General features: G+C 47.3%; 2 protein-coding genes across 5 annotated transcripts in view; one reads left to right on the top strand and one right to left on the bottom strand.

Moving 5' to 3' along the window:
• NSD3 (nuclear receptor binding SET domain protein 3) overlaps nucleotides 1-3,068 on the bottom strand; it is a 51,713-nt gene extending 48,645 nt beyond the window's left edge. The window contains exons 1-2 of the mRNA XM_075043453.1: nucleotides 3,026-3,068; nucleotides 2,519-2,643 (exon numbers count right to left, since the gene is read on the bottom strand). The gene's annotated coding sequence lies outside the window, so the exon portion shown is untranslated. The remainder of the gene's footprint in view (nucleotides 1-2,518; nucleotides 2,644-3,025) is intronic.
• On the top strand, nucleotides 2,638-11,575 carry LETM2 (leucine zipper and EF-hand containing transmembrane protein 2). 4 transcript variants are annotated; one of them, XM_075043463.1, is made up of 12 exons: nucleotides 2,638-2,739; nucleotides 3,202-3,317; nucleotides 3,558-3,789; nucleotides 4,578-4,943; nucleotides 5,103-5,246; nucleotides 5,588-5,722; nucleotides 6,154-6,357; nucleotides 7,584-7,703; nucleotides 8,332-8,442; nucleotides 8,587-8,673; nucleotides 9,428-9,502; nucleotides 10,146-11,575. In XM_075043463.1, the coding sequence occupies exons 4-12, from the start codon at nucleotides 4,890-4,892 to the stop codon at nucleotides 10,194-10,196; spliced, it is 981 nt and encodes a 326-aa protein (XP_074899564.1). In that variant the 5' UTR covers nucleotides 2,638-2,739; nucleotides 3,202-3,317; nucleotides 3,558-3,789; nucleotides 4,578-4,889; the 3' UTR covers nucleotides 10,197-11,575. The 4 variants fall into 4 exon arrangements, with proteins under 4 accessions (XP_074899564.1, XP_074899560.1, XP_074899562.1 ...); XM_075043459.1 differs by having other exon boundaries at nucleotides 4,487-4,943; XM_075043461.1 differs by lacking the exon at nucleotides 8,587-8,673 and having other exon boundaries at nucleotides 4,487-4,943.
• The last annotated feature ends 879 nt before the right edge of the window (nucleotides 11,576-12,454 follow it).

Genomic DNA, 12,454 nt, shown 5'->3' with positions numbered 1-12,454 from the left:
GGGCGGGAATTGCTGTAATAAAGTGAATTTTAAAAGCAATTCCCCTCCTCCTTAAACACAATAAGGCAGCAAAAATGGAGGTGACCTAGAAAAGGCTTTCTCTCCCTCTTCTCCTCCCTTCTGTAAATTCTAAATGCTTAACATTGAGCATTAGTATCAAGGTTAATGTTAATATGTGGGGGGTCCTGACTTTCCTGCCACTGAAGTAGTCAAGGGATGAGAATGTATTTTCCTTCCAATTCCTTTTGACAACCAACGAATGTTCTGACAGGAATTACAGTTTTCCCTCCCTTTTTCTATTGTTCAGTTTTCTTCTGCATTACTTTTTCCTGCTCCTGAGAGTTTTTACTGGAAATGATCTGTTGGTTGGGAAACTGCACGCAAAGCTAAAGCTAAGTGCAGATGAGGGAAGCACCACAAGAGCAACCCCGCCTGTCTCAGCCCGAGGAAGGCTGGATGATCCGTGCCATGGCCAGCAGAGCACATGGAATAAGGGAAACATAACACGCCGTTTTGCTTGCCCTGCACAGGGACTACAAGATGTAACCAGCTACCAGAAGCACACACAATCACGGTAATTAGCGACCGTTCCCAGGATCACCACTCAGCCTGCGCTGATGAACCCGTGGGTACTTGACCCCAGCCCTCGGAATGAGTGCTTCTGTTGCTCTGTGGGCGCTTGGAACCTCACCGCCAGACTCCACATTTCCAGCTCCAGGAGATCATCGGGTGAGGTTGAAGCCAGCAGGCGACCGCAGCTCCATCAGTAACAGACCCCAGCATTCCTCGTACACCACACGCTCGAGTGCTTTACAATAACCCCAAAGATGTACGCAAGAGAAAACAATATTCTTGAACAATCAAAGAGGTGGTGTGTTCTCCCTGAAGAATGTTCCCCTTTAAGGGCAGCACGCTAATGGCTTCCAGAAGCTGTGCCTCAAATCGTGCTGCCTGTGTGTTTCAGAACAGTTCAGAACCGATGCCAGTTCCTGGACAAACAATCTGTGCCCGGTGCCGTTCCCAAAAAGAAGGGGTGGCGTGCTGAGGGGGCTCCGAACAGCAGCACAGAGGCTGCAGCTCGCTAACAGGGCTTTAAGCAGGCAGTGTCGAGGAGGGGCTCTGACCCCTCAGCGCTTTAGTGACTGTCCTAAAGGCCTAGTGCTTAACACAGCGAGGCAGCATCCATGTAAGAGTCTCCTTTGAAACAGGGGTGCCTAGCCCTCGTTCATGCAGGAAGAACTCTTGAAGACATAATCTAAGTAGGTTAAAAGCACGGTTTTGAACACCGTGAAAACTAGGAGGTAAATAAGCACATCCAACAGACTATGGTCTGCACTGTCTTAGAAGCCGTCTCACAAATCCACATGGAAAGATATCTCTGAGGAGACGAAATCAGCGCTTCCAAGTTGTTGAAAGCTGGAGCACTAGTACAGTAACGCAAATCTCCCACTGTAGCGTGATGAACTAAGGATACGTTCTTCAGCTAGGTTCAGAGGACAGGAGTTTGTCTTTGCCTGCTCATCCAGTTTTAATTTCCTATTCTGTCACTTCCTCAAGCAAGAACCTCTCCCAAGGGAAAAAAAGAAAAACAAAACAAAACCCTCTTCTGCAATCCTGGGGGACATGGTTTAGCAGAACCAACTCTGGCAGAATAAAGCACACAGGAACTAAATTTTACTATTACACAGTCTGCATTAACAATGCAGAAATGTTTTTGACAGCAAAAAAGTATTTGGGTTAATGGTGGGGTGGGGTTTTTTTCAGAATGTAAAGGACTTTGAGACCAGCCCTTTATGGGAAATGTGCCTTCCAACTGACGGAAAACACAGCAGCACACTGAGAGCTCTGCTGGCAGACCTCGGGAGCTTTCCGCCCTGTTTCTTACACATCTTTCCCAATTTTATTTTCTACTTCTTAAAACATTGTTCATCTGTTTAGGCATCCGTTAGCAAAGTTGTCAAAGGGTCACAAACCTTCTCTGTCGTAGGCAATAAAATGTTTTTTTCCCGACTAGTCTCTCAAACACACAAGACGTTTCGAGAGACCGGGTCTCCTGTCACCTACCGAGAATGTTTCTCCAGCTGCCTACGTGTTCCATCAGATCTGCAGACCCACAGCATTTGCCTCAAACATGTCAGGGCTTGAAACTTCCTTCTGACACCTAATTCCATGCAAAGCTGTTCTCAGGCGATAACACACAAAAGAGGACTCTACCCTTACATGCCACGTCGTACACGCAGCTGCTCAGAATATGTTCTGCTCTCTATATAGATACAAGCGGCAATCACCTAAATGGGAACCTTTCATGTAAAAGCAAAGTTTTGCTCCATACAGAAAAATGAAGGGACACCATCAACATTTTGCTGGATAGTGTGGGCTAGCTAGCATGGGCTGCCGAACTAACTGCCGGCGGCGTTTTCCCTTTTGAAAACCCTATAAATGCACCAGGAAACATCCGATGTGGCCACTGATGAAATGACGTCAGCGTGCGAGTTAACTGCTTAACAAGCCCTCCTACCTTTCGCCAGGACTCCAGCCAAGCCTTCACAGGCAGCAGGCGCACAGAGCAGAACCAGAGATTCCCTTCTGGCCAGGAGCCCGTCTCCACGCATGGCTCCCCGGTTCTCTCCTGCTCTCCAGGTGCTACATAAATAACAATGAAAAGGGCGCGGGTGACGATACGTCACCAGTGCCGCTCCTCCGGCCTCACCGTTTGGGCAGGACTGCTGCTGATCCTGGGTGAGTGCTGGGACAGCCTGCAGCAAAACTGATGAGAAGCGAGATAAAGAGCGGGAGGCGGGGGGGTGGACATATAGACGGGGGTCCCCCCGGCCCCTGCGACCCCACGGCCTGCGCCCGCTCCCTGCTCCAGGCCGGGAGGAGGCCTCGCCTCAGGCCTCAGGCCCAGAGGCCGCCCCGGTCGCTGTCACGGGGCTAATCTCCCCAGGCCGATGCCGACGGCGACCCCTCCTCACCCTCCCTTACGTCACGAGCAGCCCCACCGCCTCGCGATGGCGTCACGCACCGGCCCGTGACATCACCCGCCAAGGCCCGCCCTCTCGCACGTCGCCGCCGCCGCCCTCTCGGCCAATGAGCCGCCCTTCCTGAGGGCACCTCGGGTCAAGCCCCGCCCCTCCCTGCTCCCATTGGGTGGCCTCCGGCAGGCTCGCAGTCCTGCTTTCTGATTGGTTCCCGCCGCAGGGGCTGTGACGCTCCGCGATGGAGCGACGGAGAGAGAACCATAGAGCGCCGCTCGGCGGGCTAGACCGCCGCGGGCAGGGGCACGATGGGACAGCCCGGGAGGACCGAGGCCGGCGGTGAGCGGGGCGGGCGGTGAACGGGCCGGGACCGGCGCTGGGGAGGAGTAGCGTGGCTGGGACAGCCCAGCCGGGGGTGCGGGGAGGGACCGAGACCCGGCCCTGCCGGGGGAACCTGCGGGGAACCCCCCGGTGCCGGCCCCGGCGCGGCCTCAGCAGCCGGCGGGCCCTGTCCCCCGGCCAGCCCGGGGCGACCCGGCCCGCCGCGCCCGCTCACGTCTCCCCTCGCACCCACGGCAGCGGCACCGACACCGGCGAGAAGGTGATGCGCCAGAGGCCTGGCGGGCCCCCCCAGGGCCCGGCCCGTCCCCCCCCGCACGGCCGCCTCGCCTCCCGCTCCCCGAGACCCCCCGGCCGCTCGCCGCTGGAGATGAGGGTCCCTCCGCTGTCCCCGTCCGGCCGGAGCCGATGACTCCGTGGCACCCCGGCCCTTCTACCGCTGTACCATGCTCCTGGCAAGGGCCCGGTTGAGGTAAGCGGTGGGTTGAGTCTGACGGGCGCTCCGTGCCGCAGCACCTCGCGGGGGGGAAGGGGGCTGCCGGGCCTGATAATGCTTTTCTTCAGCGGTTTATTTACGGTGCCGTTCCCACGTTTGCTGGTGTACACGTTCAGCGCAGTACCCGCGCTTTGAACTAGAGCGCTTACTTCTACAAAAGATTCCCTGGCTAAACATGAGAGGCACAAGGCTTGATTTAGCTAACACTAAGGGACTTCAGCAGCTGTCAGAATGCACAGCAGTCTGCGAGGTCTTAGCTTTTTTTATAAAAAGAGATCAAGCTATCTAACCGCTTGCCTCTCTCCGGTGCGCAGCCTGTCTTTTCCAGTTGACGCAGGCAATGCACAGAACCCTGTTCTAAACGGTTGGCGAGAAGAGAAGGGGCTTTGGTTTTTCTTTGTTCGCAGCTGGCAACTTTCAGCCAACGCAATTGATAGAAGGGCTTCCTAGGGCCAGTCTGAAGTCTTGAGTTATTCTCCCCCAAGAGACAAGTTGTTAGCATGGGACAAATTCTCAATATTTTATCCATTGCTGAGGGATCAGAATCTCAGATACTGAGGCAGCCACAAGATCAATTTCGCAAGATTAATGTGGCACTGAGAACATTAATTTGTGCGTAATGCCTGGGTACCTTAGCCACAATGCGCTCTCACTTGCTTACATACCTCTCCAGTTTCAGAGGCTCCCATCTTCTTGCGCACTCCAATTCTCCATATGCTCCAGCAGTTGCTTTTGTCCAACTAGTGGATTCTCATTTAAACCAGACTTGCATAAGAGACTCTGAAAACCAGCCACTGCCGCACTCCACACGGTTGGGCACCTGTCTACCTCACTCGCCAGCTGAAGTTGTGCGAACGTTTCACACGTCCGCCTGCTTACGTCAGCAGCTCCGAGATGAACCTCCACCCCACCGAAGTACTGTAAACCAGGGTACACAGCCTGCTAAAACTCCAACAAAACAAGTCATAGAGAGTCCCGTGGGCAAAAAGTCTTTACGCCAAAAAATTGTGGATGAACTGAAACATTATTACAATGGATTCCACTTGCTTTGGATTGACACCAAGGTGGCTGCCAGGATGGTGTGGAGGCTGTTACATGGTCAGATCCTCACTAGGAGGGAGAGACGAAGGGTAAGTGCCAGACATACAAACACCTTGCTAAAAAGATGCTTTAAGAGGCTTGCTGTAATGGAAGAATTTTAACCGCTCTGTTTCCACACTTCTTTGGAACACATTTTTTTTTGTGTGTCTGGTTGAATAGTAATATCTGCTGTGCTCTTTTCTGTACAGTTGCTGAGAACTTGCGCAGATCTCTTCCGGCTGGTGCCCTTCCTGGTGTTTGTCATTGTCCCCTTCATGGAATTTCTGTTACCTGTGTTCTTGAAACTCTTCCCTGAAATGCTGCCCTCGACGTTTGAGACAGAGTCAAAAAAGGTTTGTGTCCTTTCTGAAGATGTAGACTGCACTCCAGCTCAGTAGAACATGTGTACAGCTGCATAAAGAGCTGTTGTTTCCTGCCTGCTGCTGTAAATGAGTATCAGCCTCACACACACGTCTAGGTCAGACATTCCTAGCTTATTCCTATACAGGACAGCAGAATTCGAAGACTGTGTTGTAAACAGTGATTGGTAGGAAAGTGCGCAGCAATTTCATTTTCTACACTAACCAAAGCCTGTTTGCTTTCAGTACTGAAGTCTTACTTCATCTCTTTCCCAGAATCCCCTCCCTTCTGATTTTCAAGTGGAATTTCTAATTGTTTTATTTCCTAAATGAAGGAAGAAAAGCAGAAAAAGAAATTAAATGCAAAGCTGGAATTAGCAAAGTTCCTGCAGGAGACCGTTGCAGAGATGGCCAAAAGGAACAAAGCAGACACAGGACAAGGAAAACAATTCTCTTCTTACGTGCACCAGGTAAAATGGGCTGCACTGGGGATGACAGCAACAGTAGTTACACCAATTTAGTGCTGTCATTTTGGGCAGAGAATGTGGGATTTATATAAAGATTGCAGAGAGTTTTGACAGCACAGAGCTGTCAGGTGTTACTTTTAACTGGATACATTCTTGCAGCTAATACCCTACTGACACTAGCTTTTCACCCCATCTGTCAGACCAGCAATTTCATCCTAGAACAACAGTGAAAGTTTTACCCTGTGAAATCCTTTAAGTGGCCACTTAAGAGCACTGTTTCACTTTGGCCTTTTAACTGTATCATTCTGTTTCCATCCAGAGATACAAATACCAGCCTGAGAAACAGGAAGGGCTTCTTCTTAGGAGGAAGAGGATTCACAAACTGTGATTCTCTTCAGGTTTGGCTTTTGCCCTGATGCCTGTGCTTTGTTTAGATTCGTCACACCGGCCATCAGCCCAGTACCCAGGAGATCGTACGCTTCTCCAAGCTCTTTGAGGATGAGCTGACCCTGGAACACTTGGAACGGCCACAGTTGGTAGCTCTTTGCAAATTGCTTGAGCTGCAGCCCATTGGCACCAACAATCTGCTCCGCTTTCAGCTGCTGCTGAGACTCAGAACTATCAAGGCAGATGATGAAGTAAGTTTAAAATAGCACAGATGTAACTTCTGTGGTGGAATGCACGCTTTTCGCAATCTCAAGTTCTGCCCTCTGAATCACTGCCTGCTGTACGTAAGGCATGTGTCACAGCCCACACTCCCTCCTCAGATGCAAAGTTAATATTGATGGGAGTTGGATTCTCCTCATGAGAGATTCCAGAAAAAAACAGAATCAGAGTTCATCCTCCTGCACCCTTGCTGCTGAACCCTAACGAGCGTGGCACTGCAGATATTGTCACTTTAGAACACCCTTATATTTATATTCTGGAGTCATACGAACTTGTGAAAAAGGGAGGTTCCAATTTTGGAATAAATATTGTATGGAAACACCAGATTTTAACCAACTGAATTCAGTATGACTGTATATCAGTTTATAAAGTGGCTGGTTTTATTTAGCCTGGAGGAGGCCAAGGGAGAATCTGCTTGCTGTTTTCAGCTGCCTAATGGGGTTATTTAGAAAATGGAACCAGACTTACAGGTGCATAGTGAAAGGACAACAGGTAGCGGTCATAAGTTGCAGCAAGGGAAATTCCAACTTGATAAGAAAAAAAATTAAAATCAGTGAGGGGGTAAACAGAGGAACAGGTTGTCTAGAGGTTGTGAAATCCCCATCCCTAGAGAGGCTCAAAGCATAAACGGAAAGGGCTGAGCAATGTAAAGAAACTTTTAAGTCAACCCTCTTTTGGACAGGAGGTTGGACTGGGGACATCCACAAGTCCCTTCCAGCCTAATTTTATGATTGTGTAGGAAATGTAATTTGAAATGGTGTTAAGAATCCTATTACGACACAGAAGAAAGACCAGAAGACTTCCTGCTAGTTAAGAGGTGACCAGTACTGAAAGGCATGTGCAACTAACCACAGGTTCAGCTTTAAAGCCTGCAGTCTTGACAGTTCTCAGTGTCACCTGCCTTTGAGTGAATTCTTCAAACCTGTAGGATCACATGTAAAAGTGAAATTCTCAGTACTTGGGGCAGGGGGGGAAACAAAATAATCAGGATCAAAGTTTTTCATCCTCTGTAGCTGAAGACTGTCAGCTTTTAAGGACAGAAGAAATTGTCTACAAAGTCAGTTCTGTCTCATCTTTGTATTGGTATGACTTTACGCACATTTACCTAGACAGACATTTCTTTGGGCTGAAGCTCATCAAGTACGTCAGGGTTTTGGCTTACTCTGTGCCTAGATAGGAACATTCCTTTTCATTTCAGATGATTGCCAAGGAAGGAGTCAGTGGCCTAAGTGTATCTGAACTGCAGAGCGCATGCAGAGCCAGAGGAATGCGGTCATTGGGTCTCTCGGAGGAGCAACTAAAGGAACAGCTCAGACAGGCAAGTATGCTTTGGTCTGGTCTTGTTTGACAAGGTTCTCCTAGGACAGAGTGGCGTGCAAGTGTTCAGATAGAGCAGGCACAATTTCACTAAGAGTTGATGCAAGTGTTTCTAGATGGATCCTCACCTGCATGGCTGAGCATTAAGATATGAAGTATCCAGATTATATCTTAGACTAAAGAGAAAACCAAGAAATAGCATCGGGGCCAGCTAGAATCAAGATGAAGTGTGGGGGGGGTAGAATATATTTTAAGCTTCTAAAGTAGCCAAGACTTGTAGCAGGGCCAACTCTAGTCTTTTGTAAGCATTCAAACAGATTACAGATACTGCTGTAGATGCTGTATCTCACATAAGCTGTAGGCAATTCAAAGTACTTAGCTTTCACTGTTGGTTCTTTGTCAGCAGTGATGTTGGTAACTCACTAGTAGCTGGAAACTTCCTCTCTAGTGTGTATTTCGTACGGTGTGCTTAACTCTTCAAAACTATTTCTTCTCATTGTGGTAACTTAAAACTGTATTAGCCAAACTCAAGATAGCTTTGAGATCTTTGAGGACAAAGAGTGCTATATAAAAAAGTACTGACGTAGAGCCAATATGAAATAACTTTTCCTTCTGTTTTCGTTTAACAGTGGCTGGATCTGCATTTAAAAGAGAATGTTCCACCTTCTCTGCTCCTGCTTTCCCGTGCCTTGTACTTAATAGATATAAAGCCACAATCTGTTCCAGTTCCACAAAATAAGGTGAGTTGTTTGAATAAATCTTTCAGGTTAATAGTTTAACCATTAACATGTTATAGAAATGAAGCCCTGTGATATGAATCTTGTTCTTTGATCCTCCAAGTGGACTTGAGTTATAAATGTGCTGAACTATATGTTCTTCTGTAGATAGGTGAAACTGCCGAAATCATGACATCCGTTCTCAAAGGTCAAGAGACGCTAGTGGATCCCGCCCCCATTGTACAGGGAAGAAAGGTTAGAAAATAGCAGTCTGCAAGTGGGAAAATGAGTGTGCTGTAATCTTTGGGAAGAGCGCGTGAACAAACCTTTCCAAAGCTAGACAAAACCCAATGTTTGACGCCATTGCACAGAGCACATAAGCAATGTATATTCTTGCATTGTGTACATGTTTTTGCCTGAGAGCTTCACAGCTGCATACTCTGGCTTAAGAGACAATGAAAGGGTCCAGAGATCTGCTGTGGCACATCTTGTCCTCTTGCTGGAAACAGCTGGTTATTCAATACCATGTTACGGGCCTCCCACAGAGGAGCACTCACAAGCTTCTAAGTTGCTTTATTCACATAAATACAGAGACTTCAATCCAGGTACATTTAGCTCAGAGAAAGCCAGTTAAAGGTGACTTGTTTTCAGCAGTCCTAGTGAACTTGGGCTGAGTTGTCCAGGACAAAAAAAGCCAAAATGTCTAGAGTAAGAAAGCTAGAGCATATGGTTGTCAGCATAAGGCTGAAGTGAATTGCTTAGATTAGTCCAAGCTGATAAAAGCAGCAACAGAAGTTAAAGGAGAATATTGTGTCTACTGCTAGAAGTATTTCCAAATAGCTCCGTTCAATTGCGTAGGGGAAATGATGGCAATGCCAACATACAGCTTTCATAAACATGCATTGCAGGGAACAGCCTCATTCAGAAAGGAGAAGTGACTGAAGGGGATCTAGCTAGAGCTTTGTTTTCTGAGAGGGTTCTGTGACTTAAAGCTGCTTTTTCCTTAAAGAATGAAGAATTTGTATCTCAGCCAACAGAGAAATTGCCAGTCTCAGAAGTGTCAGTTAAGCCTCCCCCACGAGAGGTAAGCTTTTCAAAATTCTTAGACTTTCCAAAGGAGATAGTTCTTCACACAGCTTGGAGACAGACTGTGAAAATTTGTGCTACAAGATGGTGTGAATGTGAAGTTCAAGGAGCGACTGGAGAGATTTTGGATGAGAACTACATTGAGGGCTGTTAAATACAAAAATACCATGTGTGACTGAGAGACTGCAGTCAAATCAGGGAAGGTAGCAGACCACTGTGGGGAATTACCAGTATGTCCTTTCCTTGTACTCTTCCGTGATAATCTGCTTTGGACCACTAGGCTAGACCAGCCTTCCGTCAGAACCACCACAGCGTTAAGTGCTATTTTGTATCTGTAAAAGTATTTCTACAGTGACTTGCCTTTCTTTTGCCTATTTTCCTTTGTGAATATTTGATTTCAATTTACCTGCTTATGTATACATCTAGGACGCCCACTTAAGGCAAGTTTGGGAGTCCAGGCTGACTTTTATCAACAGGAGAATGCTTCTTTACCCTGAAGAACTTTGTTCTTAGTCAGCTGTTATTCTCTAGAGCAGCTTCCCATAGTAAATGGGAAGATACCTTCTTCAAAAAGAGTTTTGAATTTCAAGAAGCATTTGTATTGGTACTGCCTAAAATCTGTAACTTTCTCTTACACCTAGACTAAAATGGAAGCATCTCAGAGCAGCAAGGCTGGCGCCAATGGAGTCTAGCCTGAAACCAGCAAGGACTGTCATAAACAGTGGGAGAGAAGAGCTTTTGTCTCTGCACCTCCTTAAAAAGAAAGAGTGACTTTCCAGGAGGCTGCTTTACATAAAAAGGTGTCAGTAGCCCTCAGGGGCCGCTCTGTCTATTCCAAGCTTATTAGCAACTAGGCCATGCTAAGGCTATCTGGATGGCACCGGCTTCTCTTTGGTACCAGATCCCCTGCCCCCAACATTTTAACTTATGTTGTAAATATGTTAATAATGATGCTACTGTCTGTGCTGTTACTGAAGAGGTGTTTGTGCTCTTAAGCCTTAGGAAAGGCAGCTTTTCATTGTCATAAAAGCCTGGGTGCAGAATGAGCTCGGCTGGAAGTCCGGTAAAGCCTGTTCTACAGTTTGAAATCCTCTGCAGGAATATACCCACACATCCAGGGCTTGCAGCTTGTCCTGTTGCCGCAGCTTTACAAGCTCAAGCTCTTGATCCTAGTTAGCGTGGTTTAACCAATAACTAGCACACAGAATGACCCGTGTAGCTGTTGTATTTCACGGTCGCGTTTGTACCAAGGAGAATAACCACAGCAAAAGGAGGACCATCGCTCTCCTCAGTGGTGTGGTTGAACTTAACTGGCCAGAAAGACTTGAGAACTTGCTGGACAAAAGCAGAGCAGCGAAGAGGACAGCTTCCACTGTGTGAGTGTTTGCATTCATCAGTAAGAGCTGCGTCAGGGGCCAGACACTGTTACAGAAGGCAGAGACTTGCATTTTTAGGATCTCACTGGGTCCTGTGAGGTGGCAACCTGGGGACCCAGACACATTGCCCAAGTCCGATGTCAGACTTGGCTGAACCTCACCAGGCTCAGAACTGCACATCAGCAAGTGCTCTCAGACTTGCTATACTTCACAAAATGATTCTCCACACACTCCAGTGTTGACTGTTTTTTTGGTAGACTCTATAGGAGGATACTGAAAAGCTGGTTTTAGCATTTGTTAATTTTTTACTTTGTCCTATGTAAATGTTCAGAAATTACTCACATTATGGGTTTTAAATATGTATATTTATACTTACTGTAAAATTTAAGTTAGACTTGGTGCTAAGTAGAATGAAATGTCTTTTCTAGGGGTCAGACAGCCTTTAGAACAATCCAACTCAAAAAAAGCCAGTCATCTCAAGGTCAGGTGTTATCAGCACTTTAAACATGTGACTTCAGGCTCTTACTAGCAATGCAGAAACAGCTTGCAGAAGACAGCTACCATCGTACTGTGTTCTTAGTTCTGTACCTGCACCCCTGCCTTGTTAGTACAGCCAGTATGCAATGCTGAATATTTGTATTTAACTGGTGGTTAGTAAATGAGAACAAATGTTATTTCAATAAAATAACCCTGTTGCTCAAGTGTTGCTCTTGCCTCTGCGTAGCACAGATGAGATGTTGCTGGCAGCCATTACTTTGCTGATGGGGCTAGAACAGCCTCTGGCTACTTGTCTATTTAACAGAAGCCTTGTCTCCTTGATAACACTGACAGTTGCTGTATTTGAACAGAACTGGGACCAAACATCTGCAGAGCCCGCTTCGTCTAGAAAAGCATTTCACCCCCTAAAGAGCTGAGTACAAATGTTCAGTGCAAGATTTCACTGGTGTTGAGCACTGAGATTAGTGTGCCAGAGTAAAAGAATGCAAGTAATTTCTGTATTATGGCTAAAGCATGTAAATAGTGAGAGGGAATTCCCGAGTTCAAGGTGAGTAGGAAGAGCTATGCGAGGGAAAAGTCTCCCTGTTTTAAAGCACACAAACTGGGCTTGCAGAGCCAGCCTAGTTCACTAAACTGTATCAAAGCAAGAGTGTCACAGACAGGAGGAAAGTTAGTATTTTTGATGAGGTAAGGAAGCTCGGTATAACCGTGGATGGGATTTCCTGAAGTGCAAAAGAAAAGAAATGGCAGTGAAAAAAGCTTGAATAACCTGTTGCTGTGGGGACTGAGACAACTCCAGCCAAGACATGCATTTAGGAACTTCTTATCTTCGAGCCGCTTACTGAAGCTGACGTGTCAATTCAGGAGCCAAAGTTGCGTGTGCTCTCATGGAGCTGCATGTGTAGCTTCGAGAGAAGTAGGAAAGCAGGTACCATTAGCCAAAGGGTCACTGCCACTGAGCCAGCGCCGGAGACCTGCTCCGATCTGTTTGCAAATGGTATCAGCTATCCAACCGTGGCTCCAGAGCCGACTCTGTAGGATGGATGGATAGATTGGCTAATGCTAATGCAATCTGA

Source organism: Buteo buteo, chromosome 12 (genome assembly GCF_964188355.1).
Source record: "Buteo buteo chromosome 12, bButBut1.hap1.1, whole genome shotgun sequence".
Lineage (NCBI taxonomy): Eukaryota > Metazoa > Chordata > Aves > Accipitriformes > Accipitridae > Buteo > Buteo buteo.
This window is presented reverse-complemented; position numbering and strand designations above follow the sequence as displayed.

Bases quoted from the DNA above. Each gene is read 5' to 3' on its own strand.
- LETM2 (XM_075043459.1), top strand. From the start codon at position 3,764: ATGCTCCTGGCAAGGGCCCGGTTGAG. The intron at 7,704-8,331 runs GCAAGTATGCTT...TTCGTTTAACAG, and splicing joins TAAAGGAACAGCTCAGACAG to TGGCTGGATCTGCATTTAAA. The intron at 8,674-9,427 runs GTTAGAAAATAG...TTTTCCTTAAAG, and splicing joins CCATTGTACAGGGAAGAAAG to AATGAAGAATTTGTATCTCA.